Raw genomic sequence first — 21,106 nt, forward strand, 5'->3', positions numbered from 1 at the left:
GAGATCAGAAAATATCTCAAAGGGAAAGGATGGCCCCTTTGGAGTGAATTCTGTGATAATGAGGAAACAGGACCTGGGAGTATAGGACATACTTGGTGGGAGAACCTGTCAGAGATCCACAAGAAGAGCTTGGGAAAAGCTTGCAAGCCGATGGCAATCGTGTCCTGCCTGGCACAATTGCGAGGCACAGAGGAGGTTGTTCGGACGCTCCGCAAAGAGGTAGAAGAGAGACACCGAATGAGCAAGGTCGATATTAGTGAGATCGAGAAAGAGAATATAGATTTAAGAAGGAAGTTGGCGGCAAAGGACGGAGAAGTGGATGATGCCAAGTGGGCACACCGGTCTTGTCTAGCGCATCTGAGCAGCTTCCAAACCTAATACAATAAGGCCTATTAGGACACGCAACGTGCAGTCCTGGTAAGAGAAGAGACAGAGAAACAGGCAGAGGCATTGCAAAGGCAGTGCAGTGATCTAAAGGCAGCATTAAGAGCACTCCGTACTGCCACCACGGAGCACAGACAAAGCTCATTAGATCACTCAAAATGCCGGAAGCAGATTGCGGAACTGCAGTCTTTGCTTTCAGTGCAAAATGGGTTTAAAAGCACCTTTGGATCCCCATTAGATGAAGAAGACGGCCCTGATTGGCAAGAACTAAACGAAACCGCGCATGGATATGTACAGGGAACATGCGCGCAAGGAAAGCCCCAAAGGAGAAAAGCACCCCAACCCCCCACAGAGCAGATAGATCAGGCACCCATGAATCCAGTAATTGCTCACCGCACAGTCACATCGGACGGAGACGCGGAATTCCTTTAAACCACCCCCTTAACCATGACCCAATTACGGGACGCGTGAGAAAAGATCACACCGTTCCTCCCCACCTCAGACCCCCACCACTTCTTTGCTAGAGTGAAGCAGCAGGCGACCATGTACGACCTGGATGAGCGTGAGCAAGTGAAGCTCACAGTTTGAAGCTTAGACCCTTCTGTTGTAGCAGCCCTTCCCGACCCACAGAATGTAGGAGGAGGCACCCTTGCAGAGATGCACACGGCGATCCTAGACGCGATCGGTTATAACAGAGGTGACCCAGTAGAAGGCCTGAATAAGTGCAGGCAGAAGAAAACTGAACACCCCACAGCATTTGCTGGACGCCTGTGGATCCATTTTACAGCCGTTTTCAGAAACTTAGACCGCGCCCATTTGTCCCCAGACAACATGGCCAAATGGACCTGCACCCTTATCTCCCATGCCACACAGGCAGGACAAAAATCTTGTAGTAGTTATGACCCCTCGGAAGAAACACAAAACGAACAGTGGGTTTTAAAAAGGTTGTCCCGCCCCTGGGAGCAATCTGTCCACAACAAGCCCGCGATTAGAAAACCCGAAGAACAGCAGGCAGGTATTCAAGCAGTTCAAGGGTGGGCACGGGAGCAATAGGTCAGAAGGTGAGAGCATTGAGGGAGAACTAGGGAATAGGGACACTGTGGCTCTGAGGCAGAGCAGACAGGGAGAAGTTGCTGAACACAGCGGGTCTGGTGGCCTGAAGTGCGTATGTTTTAATGCAAGAAGTATTACGGGTAAGGCAGATGAACTTAGAGCTTGGATTAGTACTTGGAACTATGATGTTGTTGCCATTACAGAGACCTGGTTGAGGGAAGGGCAGGATTGGCAGCTAAACGTTCCAGGATTTAGATGTTTCAGGCGGGATAGAGGGGGATGTAAAAGGGGAGGCGGAGTTGCGCTACTGGTTCGGGAGAATATCACAGCTGTACTGCGAGAGGGCACCTCAGAGGGCAATGAGGCTATATGGGTAGAGATCAGGAATAAGAAGGGTGCAGTCACAATGTTGGGGGTTTACTACAGGCCTCCCAACAGCCAGCGGGAGATAGAGGAGCAGATAGGTAGACAGATTTTGGAAAAGAGTAAAAACAACAGGGTTGTGGTGATGGGTGACTTCAACTTCCCCAATATTGACTGGGACTCACTTAGTGCCAGGGGCTTAGATGGGGCGGAATTTGTAAGGAGCATCCAGGAGGGCTTCTTAAAACAATATGTAGACAGTCCAACTAGGGAAGGGGCGGTACTGGACCTGGTATTGGGGAATGAGCCCGGCCAGGTGGTAGATGTTTCAGTAGGGGAGCATTTCGGTAACAGTGACCACAATTCAGTAAGTTTTAAAGTACTGGTGGACAAGGATAAGAGTGGTCCTGAATGTGCTAAATTGGGGAAGGCTAATTATAACAATATCAGGCGGGAACTGAAGAACATAGATAGGGGGCGGATGTTTGAGGGCAAATCAACATCTGACATGTGGGAGGCTTTCAAGTGGCAGTTGAAAGGAATTCAGGACCGGCATGTTCCTGTGAGGAAGAAGGATAAATACGGCAATTTTCGGGAACCTTGGATGACGAGAGATATTGTAGGCCTCGTCAAAAAGAAAAAGGAGGCATTTGTCAGGGCTAAAAGGCTGGGAACAGACGAAGCCTGCGTGGAATATAAGGAAAGTAGGAAGGAACTTAAGCAAGGAGTCAGGAGGGCTAGAAGGGGTCACGAAAAGTCATTGGCAAATAGGGTTAAGGAAAATCCCAAGGCTTTTTACACGTACATAAAAAGCAAAAGGGTAGCCAGGGAAAGGGTTGGCCCACTGAAGGATAGGCAAGGGAATCTATGTGTGGAGCCAGAGGAAATGGGCAAGGTACTAAATGAATACTTTGCATCAGTATTCACCAAAGAGAAGAAATTGGTAGATGTTGAGTCTGGAGAAGGGTGTATAGATATCCTGGGTCACATTGAGATCCAAAAAGAAGAGGTGCTGGGTGTCTTAAAAAATATTAAGGTAGATAAGTCCCCAGGGCCTGATGGGATCTACCCCAGAATACTGAAGGAGGCTGGAGAGGAAATTGCTGAGGCCTTGACAGAAATCTTTGGATCCTCGCTGTCTTCAGGGGATGTCCCGGAGGACTGGAGAATAGCCAATGTTGTTGCTCTGTTTAAGAAGGGTAGCAAGGCTAATCCCGGGAACTACAGGCCGGTGAGCCTTACTTCAGTGGTAGGGAAATTACTGGAGAGAATTCTTCGAGACAGGATCTACTCCCATTTGGAAGCAAATGGACGTATTAGTGAGAGGCAGCACGGTTTTGTGAAGGGGAGGTCGTGTCTCACTAACTTGATAAAGTTTTTCGAGGAGGTCACTAAGATGATTGATGCAGGTAGGGCAGTGGATGTTGTCTATATGGACTTCAGTAAGGCCTTTGACAAGGTCCCTCATGGTAGACTAGTACAAAAGGTGAAGTCACACGGGATCAGGGGTGAGCTGGCAAGGTGGATACAGAACTGGCTAGGCCATAGAAGGCAGAGAGTAGCAATGGAAGGATGCTTTTCTAATTGGAGGGCTGTGACCAGTGGTGTTCCACAGGGATCAGTGCTGGGACCTTTGCTCTTTGTAGTATATATAAATGATTTGGAGGAAAATGTAACTGGTCTGATTAGTAAGTTTGCAGACGACACAAAGGTTGGTGGAATTGCGGATAGCGATGAGGACTGTCGGAGGATACAGCAGGATTTAGATTGTTTGGAGACTTGGGCAGAGAGATGGCAGATGGAGTTTAATCCGGACAAATGTGAGGTAATGCATTTTGGAAGGTCTAATGCAGGTAGGGAATATACGGTGAATGGTAGAACCCTCAAGAGTATTGAAAGTCAAAGAGATCTAGGAGTACAGGTCCACAGGTCATTGAAAGGGGCAACACAGGTGGAGAAGGTAGTCAAGAAGGCATACGGCATGCTTGCCTTCATTGGCCGGGGCATTGAGTATAAGAATTGGCAAGTCATGTTGCAGCTGTATAGAACCTTAGTTAGGCCACACTTGGAGTATAGTGTTCAATTCTGGTCGCCACACTACCAGAAGGATGTGGAGGCTTTAGAGAGGGTGCAGAAGAGATTTACCAGAATGTTGCCTGGTATGGAGGGCATTAGCTATGAGGAGCGGTTGAATAAACTCGGTTTGTTCTCACTGGAACGAAGGAGGTTGAGGGGAGACCTGATAGAGGTATACAAAATTATGAGGGGCATAGACAGAGTGGATAGTCAGAGGCTTTTCCCCAGGGTAGAGGGGTCAATTACTAGGGGGCATAGGTTTAAGGTGAGATGGGCAAGGTTTAGAGTAGATGTACGAGGCAAGTTTTTTACGCAGAGGGTAGTGGGTGCCTGGAACTCACCTGGAGGAGGTGGTGGAAGCAGGGACGATAGTGACATTTAAGGGGCATCTTGACAAATACATGAATAGGATGGGAATAGAGGGATACGGACCCAGGAAGTGTAGAAGTTTGTAGTTTAGTCGGGCAGCATGGTCGGCACGGGCTTGGAGGGCCGAAGGGCCTGTTCCTGTGCTGTACATTTCTTTGTTCTTTGTAAAGCGCACCAGAACCCCGCATGGGTGAACGAAGGCATGAACAGCCCCCCCACAGAAACCACAGGAGTGTTACAACTGTGGACAATTAGGTCACTTTGCACGAGAGTGCAATGCCCCACGAAAGCCACAGAGAGCCCAGCAGGCAGGCACTCTGAATAACAGGACAAAGACCATACATAGTGTGAGCACCCGTTCAGACCAGACAGACATGAACGGAACTGACTGACGGTGTTCGGGCTTCCCCGCCTGGGTCTGCGACACCCTTTGGGATAGGTCCGGCTGACCAATCGTTGCAGTGAAAATACGGGGACAGCCCATCGAATTTCTCTGGGACACAGGAGGGTCCCGCACCACAATTAATTCCTCCACCATGTTCCAAAAAGACACGTGGCCCACGACAGCCGCAATCACCCTCAGCGGCTTCACAGGCCATTCACAACAGGGACACATCACAGCCCCTGTACCCATTCAAATTGGCAACATTACAACAAAACACCCCATAGTTTTGGTCGATCTGGACCACACAGCAGAACACATTTTGGGCATCGATTTCATGAACTCCCACAACCTTTCATTTGATCCAGTAAATCAATGTGTCTGGAAAATGACAAAGTCAGCAAGAGCCCCCGCAATGCTCACAGTAGGTGAGTATGCTAATAAGATTAGCGCAGTCGGCGATTTTTGGTTTGACCCGACCACGATTAGCGTAGACAAACCGGTTAGGGCAGTTCTCCAGAAGAACAGGACCGCATTTGCAAGTCATAAACATGACTGCGGCAGCATGGTTGGTTCGGTTCAAATAACAAGACCTGACCCAAGACCCCAGAAGCAATATGGATTTCCCCAAGAGGCAGAGGGAGAAATCTCAAAAGTTATCGATAGCTTATTAGAACAAGGTGTACTTAGATCAGTAGCCTCTACTAATAATGCCCCGATTTGGCCAGTGAGAAAGCCCGATGGATCATGGCGACTGACCATCGATTACCAGGAACTCAACAAAGTCACCCCCGCAGCAGCCCCCACGGTAGCCACAAGTCCCGAGACCATGCTCAAACAGGGACTCAACTCACGGTATTTTACGGTTTGGGACATCAGTAACGGATTCTGGTCTATTCCATTGGCAAAAGCGTGCCAGTACAAATTTGCCTTCACTTTTAAAGGTCAGCAGTACACGTGGACATGCCTTCCACAAGGATTCCACAACTCCCCCTCCATTTTCCACCGACAGCTGGCCAATGGTTTATCAAAATGTTCTCACCCCGAATGTCTGGTCCAGTATTTAGACGACTCATTACTTCAGACAGACACCAAGGCAGAGCATATCACGCTTCTGTCCGAACTCCTGGAACTCCTACAGCAAATTGGATGTAACGTGAACCCCAAGAAGGCCCAAATTTTGGAAAACAAGGTGGTATATTTGGGAACGATTATCACGCGTGGTAAACGCGAGATCGAGCATAAAAGAATTGACTCGATTGACAAATTGCCCCTTCTCCAGAATGTTTCAGCCCTCCGGTCGTTTTGGGGACTGGTTGGCTACTGCCGAAACCATATTGACGGTTTCGCCACCAAAGCAGCACCCCTCTTGGAACTCCTAAAGAAAGGAGCCCCTTGGGAATGGCTTCCGCAGCACACGGATGCCGTAGATGCTTTAAAGCGCGCACTCATTGCAGCCCCCGCACTACAGGTTCCAGACCCGCTTTCCCCCTATGCTATAGAGATAGCTAGCACAGATCGTACCCTTTCAGCTGTGCTCCTCCAGGAACGGCACGAACAGTTAAGACCCGTGGCTTACGCCTCCAGAGTTTTAGATCCTGTGGAGCAGGGATTTTCGGCCTGTGCAAGGCACCTGCTCACAGTTTTCTGGGCAGTTCAATACTTTTCATATATCACCGGACTAAACCCCATCACAATCCTCACGGAACACCCCCCCACTCAACTTTTACTAGACGGACGACTTAAGGTCGGTATAGCAAGCCAGATCAGAGCAGCCAGATGGACCCTTCTTTTGCAGGGACGGGACATCACTGTTAAAAGGACCAAGACCCACACTTTCCTAGCCGCCAATATTCAGTACCCAGGCACCCCCCACGAATGTGAAATCATCTCACCGCACCACAACACAGGCCCCTTTATTGCGAAAATACCCCCAAAAAGATAGGTAGTTCACCCCAGAGCCTCCAGCACACAGACACGTGCGCACCCGTGAGAATATATGTGGATGATTCTTACACTATATTAAACGGGAAGCGCATTACAGGATGCAGCATCTATGTTGAGGACACGCAGGGACGCGCCCTAGAAGAAATCTCGTTAAAACTGCCAGGACACTTAGGCGCGCCGGAGGCAGAACTAGCAGCCATTGCATACATTATAGATCACCCAGATTCCTTCCCCAGCCCAGCAGACATATACTCAGACAGCCTCTATGTCTGTAACAGCCTCACAGAATTCCTACCCCTGTGGAAAGCAAGAGGATGTGTTTCCGTGGACGGAAAACCCCTCCCTTCAGCCCCATTGCTCCGGCACATTTTGGACAAAGCACAGGATTTTTGGCATTATTAAAGTACGAAGTCACCACTGTTCCTCCCCACCTGGAAATGTAAAAGCCGACGCACTGGCTAAAGCAGGTTCCAGACATGGATATTTTTGGAACCCCCCCCGAAAGCGCCCCAGTGAATGCAGTTCAGGTCTCACAGACAAATATCGAAGATTTAGTGCAGGTCCAGAAGCAAGATAGTAATCTCAGGGAGATTTTAAAAGGAAACGTTCCAGCCCCATACGATAGGTTTAAAAATGCACTGACCACACATGACGGTGTGGTCCTAAAAGACACCCTTTATGTGGTTCCAGAACAGGACAGGAATAAGCTTATTTGTTTGTTCCATGACAGTCATGGGCATCAGGGAATTGATCCCACTACAGCCCACCTCAGGCAGCTCTGTTGATGGCCAAATTTAAAGGAAGACTATGTTGAAATTTAAAGGAAGCACTATGTTGAAAATTGCCTTATCTGTGCCGAAAACAATCCGGACAGATATGTGAAGAAAGCTCAGCTTAGCCACACCCGCCCCGTTAATGACCCCTGGACTAACCTCCAGATTGATTTTATAGGACCATTGCCCCCTAGCAGGAATGGTCACAAGTATGTGTTAGTTGTGAGAGACACGTTTACGAAATGGGTAGAAGCATTCCCATCTAGAACAAACACGGCAAAGACCACAGCCAAGATTTTAACCCACCATATCTTTACGAGATGGGGACTCCCCCGCAGCATTGAATCCGACCAAGGTTCCCATTTTACGGGACGTGTCATGAAGAATGTCCTCACGATATTTGGCATTACCCAAAAATTCCACATCGCAATCCACCCCTAGTCAAGTGGTATCGTGGAGCGAATGAATCGGACCCTAAAAGCAATCCTCAGAAAAATGGTCCAACAAAACAGCACCACTTGGGATTCAGTCCTCCCTTTTGCACTAATGTTTTTGCGTAACACTGTTTCGACTTCCACAGGATACACCCCACACACTCTCATGACCGGATGCCCCATGAAAGGCACAGAATTTTTATTAGGACTTGACTTGACCAGCCACGAAGTGACGGCCCTCACACCCAAGAACGCAGTGAAACAATTAATAGAGAATGTAAAAACGGCTCAGCTAGCAGCCGCAGTAAAATTAGGCACCAGGAAGAAACAGAGCAAGGCACGCGACTGAGTTTGATGAAGGACAGCAGGTCATGCTCTCCATTTACAACCCCAGCATGTTCCTGTCACCTAAGTATTCGGGTCCGTACTCCGTTGCGGACAAAGTAAGCCCCTCCGTTGACAAAATTAAGTACCCCAACAGGAAGACTGCGTGGTTTCATATTAACCAGCTAGGGGCTGGTTTAGCACAGGGCTAAATCACAGGCTTTGAAAGCATACCAAGGCAGGCCAACAGCACGGTTCAATTCCCGTACCAGCCTTCCCGAACAGGCGCCGGAATGTGGCGACTAGGGGCTTTTCACAGTAACTTCATTTGAAGCCTACCTGTGACAATAAGCGATTTTCATTTCATTTCAAGGCATATGGCTCGCAGTCTAACCACACACACCACGTCATGCTTGACGCAGCAGACCACGTCCCACCCACAGCCAACGTATCCCTACCCTCCCCCAACACATCCACCCCATCCACGGACTCGACCTCGACTCCACCCCGAACTCTAGACTCCGCGCCGGAACGACCACAGACAGCAGCAGCGACAGCAACTGTGACACAGGCAACAGCCACAGCACGCCTCCCTACTATCCCCATACAACAGGCCCCACACCCAGCGAATCTGAACACGATTCGAGTGATCCCTTCCTGATCACATTCTTTAACAAACCTCACCAAAGACCACCACCCTACGATGATGACCCCTAACTCCATCCCCACAGAATTAGACACCACTATTTGGCACCGTAACAATTCGTACAGGCTCGTCCAAAATGACGAGATGGACCCTAAGTCACACCATGCAGCTTTAGCAACCCTCATCCATTCAAGAGTATGGCATCTGGGAGAAGATGATGACATTGAGTCTGACTCCCAAAACGAGAACCCCTTTGCGACCCTATTCGCAACTGATAACTGAGGTGTCCAGATGATGTTTTAAAAGGAACCGCTTGGGAGAAACGGTGTCCTTTCTGATGGGACCTGCAGCATGTTTGTTGAATGTTTGTTCGTTCATGTTATCGTTAAGTGTTGTTTGTAAACTCGGATGTTTCACAGCCCCACGCCACCACTCCTTTAACGCCCCCCGGCTGTTAATGAAACAAGTTGTCCCAGACAATAGTTCAGAGGAACTAGTCTGTCGACAGAAAATGGTTAAAGTTACAAGTTTGTCCCAGACAATAGTTCAGAGGAACTAGTCTGTCGGCAGACAACAATCATAACTACTCTCCTGATTCGAAGGTAATCACGAGAGGCAGCCCGCACGACAACTACATTCTTACCCGTTCTTGCCGGTTGCTCAGGCAGTGGAGAAACGGCATTGGTCTCCGCCCTGCCTGAGGACCCCCCTCTGGTCAGCTACGCTCGGGTAGAGCACATACGGCATTGATCACCGTCCTACCCGGGGATCCCATCCAAATCTTACCCGCTGCAGCCCATACGCACCCCATTTTGGCTCGATTACGTTCAAAACTCTTTTGTTTGGTTTTAGCAACCCTTAGGATTGCTTCCCTATGCTATTTACATCCTCAAACACTGGGATGGTAAATCACACAGGCTGCGAGACGGCTTGCAGTATGGCAGTATTTTCTTAGATGTCTAGTCCAGATTTTCGGTTTAAAAAAAAATAAAAAATGAGGGAGTCACACATGGTGACCAATTATAAAGGGAAATTGGTACTAAAAGACAGACAAGCTATCGTACAAGATATTAAACAAGATGTTGTGACATAGCGCAACTTAGAATTGTCAGTTAAAAATTTCTTACATAGTTATGGTCAGTGTAAAGGCCATGGAAGAGTGCTCGCTGGATCAGGGAGTGAAGACAACGCAGTTATGTGATCCTTCACGCTTCGCGTTAGGGATCACAAGGAGGGGGTGTAGCCACCTGGGTTGGCCACTTCCCGACTTAAAATGGAGATCCGCAAAGAATGCAGGGAAATTCAGTCAAGCCAGGAAAAACAAGCAGGTGCAAAGTTTCCTGTGTATTAGAACTTGCAGAAACCCAGACAGCACTGAAACTAACAGCCACCTGCATATTAATGAGCGATCCCCGGGAACAATTGGAAACATTTAAGGTAAATAAGGCCAAGCCAGACTCCTCAGCGCCAGCAGGAGCCAAGACAAAGGAAGGCCAACGGATACTTAGGAACCGCCCAGCGATCAGGGAACAGCTCCAGTATTGGAGAAATCGATCCAAGTGATCAGAACGTGGTCCAATCACTTGGAACCAGATACAGCGTCCGCCCCGAACGGCGCGAAGCCCCTGGGGACAATAAAATAGAGTCCCCAAGTTCAATTCGTCCTTCTTGGCAGGGTCACTCAGCAGCTCGAAACAACCCTTGACAATGACCTGCCTAGCCGCTACATCAACCAAGTAAGTCTCCAGTCAACGCACTCTATGAGATAGGCGCTCCTAGCTACCAGTCTATACCAGCTTTGAATCCTGCAGACTCAGAATCGAACGAAAGGCCATTTGTTCCCTTGACCTGGTGGGCCAGTTCCAAAGCTAAGTATAGGCCTTTTAGTGTTAGAGATAGTCTAGTAAGTAGAGTTTTATGCATGAGTAGTGATTGACTATGTATAATAAATGTGTTTTGATTTGAATCTTACTAACTGGTGTATTGAGTTATTGATCAGCACTTGAAGTTGAACCTCGTGGTGGTATCATAAAGATACCTTGCGACTCTAGAGCAAAGGTTACAGAAACAGAGCAAATTAAGTAAAGACACAACGAGCAACATTTAAGAGCCAACCAAAAGTTAGCAACAGTCCCCTGCCTTCACTCCCCCACACTTTACTCTCCCATCCTCCTTCATAACCGTCTCTTTCATGGGCATGGCCCCCTCAGGCCCTGCCCTTGACAGTGCCGCTTGGTACCCTAGCAACTGCCCCCCCCCCCCCCCCAACGTGGCCAACACACCTGGTCTCAGTTTGTCCAGTACTAAGTTGCGCTCGAGTGAGGCCTCGCCGGTGCTGCCGGTGACGACCGGGAGCCGGGAGAACGTGGCCTCAAGCGGGCTGCGCATACTTAAATTAGTCTAATGGCTCATTTATATATGATTATCTGGATCGCGCCCAACAAGAGCGTAATCCAGATCACGCTGGCGTAGTGAGTGGGGTGCATCATGATGAGCTCGGCGCAAGGCGTGAAACCCGTTTTGGGCCTCACCCGCTATGCATCCGGCGCAAAAAGATTTGTGCTGGGCGCAATGAGGTGGGAATAACGCCACTGATTCTTTAGGGGTTTAGGGGCTCTGTGGGACATCTTTTATAGATTGTGATATGGTTTACCTGTTGCCAAATACACAATATCAAAAATATGAATTCATATCGTATTTTTATTGTAGTTAACCATCCCTTGGCAATCCACAGAGGTGAAAGCAAAATGAAAATGGACACTGAGTTTCGGAACGAGGTATTAGAGTTGACTTGAAGTTTGGTCAAAGAATTGGAGTTTAATATGTGTCATTTAAAGTGGGAGAAACGAGGAGAGACGAGAAAAGAAATTCCAGAATGTAGGGCCAAGTTAGCTGAAGACATCCCCACAATGATGTGCACTCTCCCATCTCTGTCCCAAGAAAGTGAGGAGTTCGGGAGGGCATTATAGAACTGAAAAAAATAATAGATACACGGAGAGGTCGAGGCCCTAAAGGGTTTAAACATAAAAAAATAAAAATTTTAATTATTTAAATCAGCAAAGAAAGAGGTGTTAGATGGTGGAGAAGTGGGATTTTTGTTACGTGGGGTGGAGGATGAGAGATTGACAGGAGAGCAGTGAAATATTTGAGTCTGGAGGTGACATGGATGAAGGTTCAGCAGTAGATTGGCTGAGGCACGGATGGAAGCAGGCAATAAGACGGTAGTGTGAATAGGTGATTGTTTTATCACTTTGGCTAAGATCAAGCATGCGATCAGGTGATATGCCTGTTCTTGTCAGCTTGGATCTGGAATATCTCTCTTGTGGGTACTGTCCACTCTGCGCTTTGGCTTTGTAACTCTGAGAAAGGAATAAAATGAAAAACAAAATAGGTGGTTGTTTTGATGGTGAGGATATAGGCTTGAAATTTGAGTTCAGGGTTGAGCAGGATGCCAGGTTTAAGCAGGATGCCAGGGTTGAGCAGGATTCCAGGTTTGAGCAGGATGCCAGGTTTGAGCAGGATGCCGAAGTTGCAAATAATCTGATTCAGTCTGAGCCAGTGGCCAGGGAGGCAGATGATGAAAGTACGAAGCTTGTGCCAGGGTCTGAAGAAGAGGGATTTCGCCACTCCAATTTTTGGTTATAAAAATTCCACGTCATCCAAAACTGGTGGCTGGATAAGCAATATGACAGCACTGAGGTACTAGATGTGTGAAGAGCGATGAAAGATAATGGAGAGGTAGAACTGTGGATGTAGTCCCCTGAGAGCAGCATGAAGTTCAAGAAGAGGAGTGGAACCTTGTAGATGCAGCTTCAGTATTTTAAGGCAGGAGGAAAATGTTGGTTTTGAACAGCAAAAGGATAGAGCTGGAGGAGATGGAACTATTCAGCACGGTAGCACAGTGGGCAGGACGGTAGTACAGTGGTTAGCATAGTTGCTTCACAGCTCCAGGGTCCCAGGTTCGATTCCGGCTTGGGTCACTGTCTGTGCGGAGTCTGCACATCCCGTGTGTGTGGGTTTCCTCCGGGTGCTCCGGTTTCCTCCCACAGTCTGAAGATGTGCAGGTTAGGTGGATTGGCCATGATAAATTGCCCTTAGTGTCTAAAAAGGATATGTGGAGTTACTGGGTGACGGGTGTGGGCTTAAGTGGGGTGCTAATTCCAAGGGCCGATGCAGACTCGATGGGCCGAATGGCCTCCTTCTGCACTGTGAATTCTATGATTCACAACAACAGGCAGCATGGGGATGTGATGAGGTCGATGAGAGCATGAGGGAGGTGGTAAAGAAAGATGAGGGTTTAGGGCTAGGCTTGGCTGGCAGGTTAAGTAGAAACCAAGAGTCAATTATGCTTTTCAGGACAGTCCTGGATACCTGGCCGAGCTTGATGCAGTCCAGCCTGATCTGGCAATGGTGGCTAAGTGAGTTCTGCACCAGATATGCTCAAGTTTGCGTTCCTTGGATTTGAGGGAGTGAAAACAGGAGTATGTGCAGGGAGAATGTTCTGAATGGAAGGAAATTATGGGTTTGTTGGGTATCAAAAGTGGGAGCGCATGAGTGGTTGAGTCACCTGCAGGGATATTGTGGTGAATGAAGATCAAAGGGCTGAGCAGCATGGAGTTTGAAAACGCTGTTGCAAGTAATGTGGGGTGGGGAAAATGTTTTTCCCCCTAGGAGAATAAAGAACAATGTGGGGTTTGGAAGGGGTATGAAGCTCTGACATATGAGAGACGCAAGGTAGTGGTCAGGAAGACCCTGTCAGTGGTTGAGGCCATGGACGATGGCAAAGCAGAGAGGATGTCATGAATATGGGTAGGACAGTCCAAAAAGTGGAAGACATTTAGGGAGGAATGGAAGGTCTTGAATTCAGAGGGGAAAGGGCAAAAGCAGCATGAGAAGGAGATTAAAATCATCAAGGATTTCAATTTTTATCTCAGGACAAGACATTGATGCGTACCGCTAAAAATCATCTAAGCATGCTAGTGGTTCTTGAGTTGCTTAAAGTCTGTGTTTATACCTGTTGCCATCAGCTTGTTGTCTTGTTTCCTCTGCTGGGCAGAAGCAATGGTCTGTTTGGCAATCGCTGTAGTGCAGCCTTAGCAGTCAAGGGTCTTACAGGGTTCAGGGAGAGTGGTCTCTCAGGTGTTTTTGTGGATGAACGGATTATTGGCTGATGACTGTCAATAACCTTTTGAGGCCTCCTGTCAACCTTTGACCTGTCAATGAAAATACATTCATTATATGTAGTTTAATTGAGAGAAGCAGGAAAATTTGATACATTGGTTTGTCAGCCCGTTTTGGCAGGGTAACAATTGAAAGTAGCTGTTGAAATTTAAATCTGTTGATGTGTGAAAATATTTATGTTTTTCTTCTCATCATTATTTGGGATGAGTGTTGCTGGCAAGGCCAGCATTTATTGCACATCCCAACTGCAATTGCCCTTGAGAAGGTGGTGATAATTTGAAGTCAGGATGGCCCATGACTGCGGAAGGAGATTTTGAGGCGGCGGTGTTTCCATATATCAAGCAAGATGCTGAATCGTCATTCCTCTGAAAAAGGCTCGAGGTGGCAGAGAAAGGGTTAGCCTTAATCACCCCACCTACATTCCTTTTCTCTTTCTGTCAACAATATCTTTGTCAATCTCCACCTATCCGCGGGCCTCCTATCCAGCCCCACAGATCCATCCCCACAACAGTATAAATCTGACCCTATTTCCAGTTCTCTCCAGCTTTGCCAAGGGAAGGTTATCCCACTTTTGCAAATCAGCCTTAGCCTTACTCACCAGACCTGTGTGGTTCAATTTATGAAGCCGGGCCCAATCGTGGGCCACCTGGACAACTAGATACCTGAAACTAGAGCTGGCCAGGTGATAATGACTGAGACCCCAAGTTGGCTCTCCTCCCCGGGGATTAACTGGAAAGTACTCGCTCATTTCTAAATTCATTTTGTATCCCAATAAAGAACCAAAGCTCTTCAGTATCACCATTATTTCATCCATAATGAGGACCGGGTCTGTAACATAAGGCAGCAAATCATCAGCACATAGGGGCACCCTATCTTCCACACCTCCCCTCTTTATCCCCTTCCACTTACCCGAAGCCCTCAAACTAATAGCCAAGGGTTCAGCTACCAACGCAAATAGAAGGGGGGACATTGGACACCCCTGTCCTGTCCCCCTATTCAATTGGAAGTACCCCGAACTCAAGGGAATCGATACGAACACCAGCCGAAGGGGCTTTATGCAACAATCGTACACACTAAATCAATTTTGGCCCGAGACCGAAGCTCCCCAGAACTTCAAAAAGATACCTCCAATTCACCCTGTCAAATGTCTTCTCGACATCTAAAGACACAATCACCTCTGGCTCGGCCCCAACGGACAGGGAAAGAACAACATTCAACAGCCTCTGAATATTGACTGACAATTGCCGGCCCTTAACAAAGCCTGTTTGATCCTCCACCATTACCTCAGGGAGGCAGGGCCCCAGCCTTACCACCAACATCCTATCCAGTATTTTGGCATCCACGTTTAACAGTGAAATAGGTTGGTGGGGTCCTTATCCTTCTTCAATAGAAGGGAAATAGAAGCCTGTATAAGTGTAGCAGGCAGGGATCCCTGGGACAAAGAATCATTGAACATATCTACCAGCAACAGGACCAACTGAACTGCAAACGTCTTGTAGAATTTCACAGGAAACCCATAAGGCCCAGGAGCTTTACCTGTTTGCATCCACCCATTGGGCGGGATTCTCCGCCCCGCCGCGCCACATTTCTGCCCCGACCGGCTGGCGGGATTCTCTGTTACGCCGACCGGGCAATGGGGTTTCCCACTGTGGGCCAGCTCCACGCCGTCGGGAAACCCCCGGGCGCCGGCAAAACGAAGAATCACGCCGGCGGAGAATCCCGGCCAATACCTATCAAAATCTCCTCAGGGCTTAACAGGATCTCCAACTCTTCCCACCTCTCATCCCCCATCACCGGAAACTTCAACCCATCTAAAACTGTCCAACACCCCCACCGAGTGCTCCGACTTATAAAGACTCTTGTAAAACGCAGTGATAACTTTATCTGGGTTCCCCGGGTCACTGTCTATGGGGAGTTTGCACATTCACCCCGTGTCTGCGTGGGTCTCATCCCCACAACCCAAAGATGTGCAGGGTAGGTGGATTGCTCCTTAATTTGAAAAAATAATAATTGGCTACTCTAAATTTAAAAACAAACTTTATCTGGGGTGGAAACCAGATGACCACTCGGATCCCTAACCTGGATAATCTCCCAGGAGGCCGTCTGAGCTGATGAGCAAACAGACGACTGACCTTCTCCCCATACCCATACACTGCAGCTGGCTCACCGCCTTTCCTTATACAACAAATCGAACTGGGTCTGCAGCTTCCTCCTGCTCGCCAAGAGCTCCGGGGTAGGGTCACATGAAAACCTGTGGACCACCTCCAACTTATCATCCACCAATCTCTGCCGTTCCAACCTTACTTCCCTATCCATATGCACCTTATACAAAATGAACTCACCTCTATTAACAGCCTTCAAGGCTTCCCAAAGCGTGGCGGGTGAGAGAGAGTCATTCCTATTAAATTCTTCATACTCACCAATGGCTGTAGACATGAGACCACAGAAGCCCATATCCATTAACAAACTCTACATTTAAACTCCACGATGGGCACTGAGCGGGGCCCGGCTCCAAAACCAAATCCACCAAATGGGGGGCACGATCCGTGATGATGATGGCTGAATACTCTGCTCTCCTCACCCAAGGGAGAAGAGGCCAACCCACCAGAAAAAAGTCGATCCTGGAACACATTTTGTGGACTGGAGAAAAGAATGAGAATTCTTTACCCCCGGTGCATAAACCACCAAGGACCCCCCCCCCCCCCATCTTTTCTATAAATGCGAAAAGCGTCTTCACCACCTCTGAAGGAGCCAACGACTCCAGCCTAGAATGATCCAATTTAAAGCATCACCAAAAATCTGTTGATGTGTATGCAAATCTGGAATGTAAGACAACAGCTTCCTAATAAATGCTGTATCGTCCCAATTTGGGGCATATACATTAACCAATACCAGCAATGTACATGTCAAAGACCCGATGATCATCACGTACTTGCCATATAGGTCCGCCACAACCTTATCCGCCGAAAAAAGAACCCGTCTATTGATTAGAATTGGCAACCCTCCCTGGTCCCTGCGATCAAAGCCAGAGAGAAAGACCTGCTCAACCACCCCTTCCGCAGTCTGGTCCCTCACCTGCAAATGAGTCTCCTGCAAAAACACCACATCACCCCTCAGATTCTTTAGTTGAGAGAAAACTCCTGACCTTTTTATTGGGCCCTCCAATCCCCTTACGTTCCAGGTGACCAGCCGAATTGGGGGGCTCCCACAGCATCCTCTCCCCTCCCCCCCCCCCAACACCAACCCGGAGGATGTAGGCCCTAAAATGGCCACCAAACCAACACATAAAGTGAAACAGAAAACCCACAATCACATCAGAAAACTAATCCTCCGCTCCTTCCCTGAACCAGACCCCACCCAAATGTATATTGGTTACATACCAAAGGACAATCCCCCTCCTAACCAACCCGAACCCTCAACAAAACAAAAATTCTAGGCCCATTGAACCACAAAAAACAGATCCAACAGGCCACAGCCTTTCCCCCCACCTCGCTTCTGTTCATTAGTTAAATATTTACTGCTGGCGAGGTATCCCCTCCTCAGGGCAGAAAAAAGAGGAAGAAACACCCCGCCCCGGCTACAAAAAGTAAAACAACATTCAACACCCTTGCAAAGATCAAAACAATCTTAAACAATAATCCTCCATACCCCAGCATGCAACTTATGAAAAACACACCCATCCCATCGCAAGAACAAAGAAATAACAACAAATATGTACAAAGTACAAAATACCCTCAACCCCTTCACCTCAACAACACCAAACAAAATTCCACACACAGCCCATTTAACTTGATCCCAGTCCATGCTTTGTAACAAAGGCCTCAGCCGCCTCCGAAGCATCAAAGTAATAGTCCTTTGACTCGAAGGTAACCCGCAGCCGGTTACACCACTCCAAACCACACCACACTCTTGTACAATGCTGCTTTAGTCTTATTAAAGGCCGCCCGCCTCCTCACAAGATCTACTCCAACATCTCGATAGATTTGAACGAGACTCCCTTCCCACCACGAATCAAGATTCTCCTTGGCCGACTTCAGGACCTGCTCCTCCTCCTTGAAGCTACGGAATCTTACGTTAACTGCTCATGGTGACTCATTTGTCCGAGGCTTCTGCTGGAGTATTTGATGGGCCTGTCCAGATCTGGAGGAGACACCAGTCCATCCTCCCCCAACATCTTAACAAATATCTGCGACTCTGAGGTTTTGTCTCCTCAACCGATTCTCCAAGTTGTCCATCTTTGCCCTCAGACTCTTATTCTTCTCTGCCACCAATGTGATCTTGGTGTCCAGTGAGGCAATTTGGTCGCTGTGCCTCGACAGAGCCATCTCCACCCCTTGAACACCTCATCATGCTCCTTCACAGCTTTCAAAGTTCCCTCCAACTTTTCTCGGACTAGACTCCGTGCTTCCTCAAACGATTTAAGGAGGGTTTCAAACAACACCCTCCATTGCCTCTCAAAATGCTTGCCCAATTCCTTAGCTTGTACCCCAGTTAGCATGTCTGCTGTGATAGAGGCGGCTGGAACTGCCGGTGCTGCCATCTTCCCTGCTGAGGCACTACATCAGTCGAAGAATTTCCCCCTGCAGACTTCTTAGTTCCAGCGGTTTTTGACATTCTTCAACAATAGACTCCTACGTCCATATGGGTAGAATTAGTCCACCATAAACCCCGGGAACCGGGCAAAAAATGGGCCAAAAAACAAGTATCTTAGCAGGAGCTACCTAGTGCACAGCCTCCTGAAATGAAAAATGAAATGAAATGAAAATCGCTTATTGTCACAAGTAGGCTTCAAATGAAGTTACTGTGAAAAGCCCCTAGTCGTCACATTCCGGCGCATGTTTGGGGAGGCTGGTACGGGAATTGAACCATACTGCTGGCCTGCCTTGGTCTGCTTTAAAAGCCAGCTATTTAGCCTTGTGCTAAACCAGCCCCTACGTGCCGCCATCGACGTCCCCTATTCTGAAATCATGATCACTATGTTGTCTTCTCTGTGCAGCTAGGAATTGATTTTCTCTGACTTGATATCGCTGACCACATGCCCAGGGTCTGTAAAACTGGCTTTTTGAATATATATTCCAAACTTTGCACTTGTAAAATTTAATAGGCTACTTTCTTGCTCAAAGAGGTTTGAAGGATCATTGTGATCTGATATGTGCACAGTGATTGCCTTTTTTGTTTTCCCCTTAGCAAAATCAGATCACTGGCATTCATGTGTTTCCATTGTTTGCATGCTAAACATTTTGATTAAGACAAGAACTTTGACATTTAAATGGAAATTGTAGCACTAAATTGTTAGGTCACTCACATTGGGTATTGGACTTGTATTCTAAAAATAATGATTTTCAGGGCTGTAGAGAAAGAGCAGTGGGTGACCCTCTCAGAACAACAGAGCAGAGATTCGAGGGGCCGAACAATCTCCTTTTGTACTGAACAGTTCTCTGGTTTTTCATATCAGCAGCTTGAGAAGACGGCAGTCCCCCCACGTACTCAAGGGCAATTAGGGATGAGGAACAGAATGATGACTTTGTCAATGATGCGCACATCCCTTAAAAATAATTAAAATATCAAAGTTGCCTTACTGTAAACAAACAAGTTGTTCTAAACTTGTGTGTCGACTTTGCAAATGATACTCAATGGTAACGATTTAGCCAGATGTTATGAAAGATTTAAATGGAAGGCACAGTATTATGCAAGGATTCATACTTTACACATCTTAGTCCAACTGTAGCTGGTCCAGAAGCCGGTCTTAGGTTCTTGATAGCAGAGTACACAGTCAGCCTATCGTCAAGTCTATTTTTTGGCTTAACTCCATGTGAACATGCAGCTTCTGTGTTTTCATAATGCACAACACAATCTTCATCATCTTTTTGCAATGGTTCTTTTTCCATCTGCACAGACCTTCTTAAGCATCTAACCCTAAAGTCAAGTACTTTGTGTGACCTTGCGGGTGCTTCTTGGAGTAATGGAGGAACAGGAGACAACATTCGATTAAAATCCGCAACCAGCAAGCTTTCCGTATTGGAAGGAAAATCTGGAAGAGAAGTACATTTACTGAGTAGAGAAACACAACTTTAACTCTAGAATTATAGAATGTACAGTGCAGGAGGCCATTCGGACCTTGGAAAGAGCACCCTACTTAAGCCCATGCCTCCACCCTATCCCCGTAACCCAGTAACCCCATCTAACCTTTTGGACACTAAGGGGCAATTTAGCATGGCCAACCTACCTAACCTGCACATCTTTGGACTGTGGGAGGAAACTGGAGCACCCGGAGGAAACCCACGCAGTGCTGGGGAGAAAGTGTAAACTCCACACAGTCACCCGAGGCCGGAATTGAACCCAGGTCCCTAGAGCTGTGAGGCAGCAGTGCTAACCACTGTGTCACCATGCCGCCCTGAGGGCGGAATTCTCCGTTCGTTCACAACAGCGGGATTCTCTGTTCCCGCTGCAGAGAATGTAGTTTTGGCTGAGCACCAAAGTCCCTGTTTTTGCTGGTAACGGGCGAATTCGGAGCGGAGAATCCTGGCCCTAACTTTGAAGTATTATGTTCAGTGCTGGGCATTGCACCTCAGCAAGAATATATTGGCCTTGGACTTGATGCAGCGCAGGTTCACCAGAATTATATTGGGTTTTAGAGGGGTTACAGTATGAGTACAAGCTGATTATACTCGGCTTGTATTCTGTTTAGAAGATCAAGGAGTAATCTATTTCAGCCAATCAATGGATTTGATAGGATGAATAGAGAAAATCACTGAAGTCTATAGTAATAATGGCATGTGAAAACACTTTAAAAACAAACATTTATTCATAACCATTGCTTTTACTGCAGTCTTAGAAAAGTGCCAATCATTCATACACTTTAAAGTATCAGTAGCAGAAATTACAAATACTTGAATCTTCTTAATCTTGCGTAAGTAAACATTGTGTAACTTACAGAATAGATCAGGGTGAAAGAGCTATTAATCAAGTGTGGTTTTCCCTGGAGCATAGCTGTTTCAACAGATGGCTATCTGGGCTCTGGCTCTACACATGAAACTTGTAAGTGTAGTAAACAGAGGAGGAGAGCAATAGACTGTAGGAGGTTATAGACAGACTGGTTGAATGGACAGCTACACGGCAGACACAACTTAAAGCAATGAATTTTAAGTGATTCATTTTGGTAGGTCAAATGAGG

General features: G+C 47.5%; 1 protein-coding gene across 4 annotated transcripts in view; it reads right to left on the bottom strand.

Moving 5' to 3' along the window:
- The window catches only part of lrrc56 (leucine rich repeat containing 56), a 307,392-nt gene that overhangs the window by 12,163 nt on the left and 274,123 nt on the right, over positions 1–21,106 (bottom strand). For all 4 annotated transcript variants that reach the window (XR_011933057.1, XM_072466142.1, XM_072466141.1 and 1 more), the window contains 2 exons: positions 19,636–19,963; positions 13,766–13,964 (listed from right to left, as the gene is read on the bottom strand). Coding sequence is in view for 3 of the 4 variants with exons in the window: in XM_072466142.1 (XP_072322243.1) it covers positions 13,775–13,964; positions 19,636–19,963 (518 nt within the window). In the remaining variant the exon portion in view is untranslated. The remainder of the gene's footprint in view (positions 1–13,765; positions 13,965–19,635; positions 19,964–21,106) is intronic.

Source organism: Scyliorhinus torazame, chromosome 10 (genome assembly GCF_047496885.1).
Source record: "Scyliorhinus torazame isolate Kashiwa2021f chromosome 10, sScyTor2.1, whole genome shotgun sequence".
Classification (NCBI taxonomy): domain Eukaryota; kingdom Metazoa; phylum Chordata; class Chondrichthyes; order Carcharhiniformes; family Scyliorhinidae; genus Scyliorhinus; species Scyliorhinus torazame.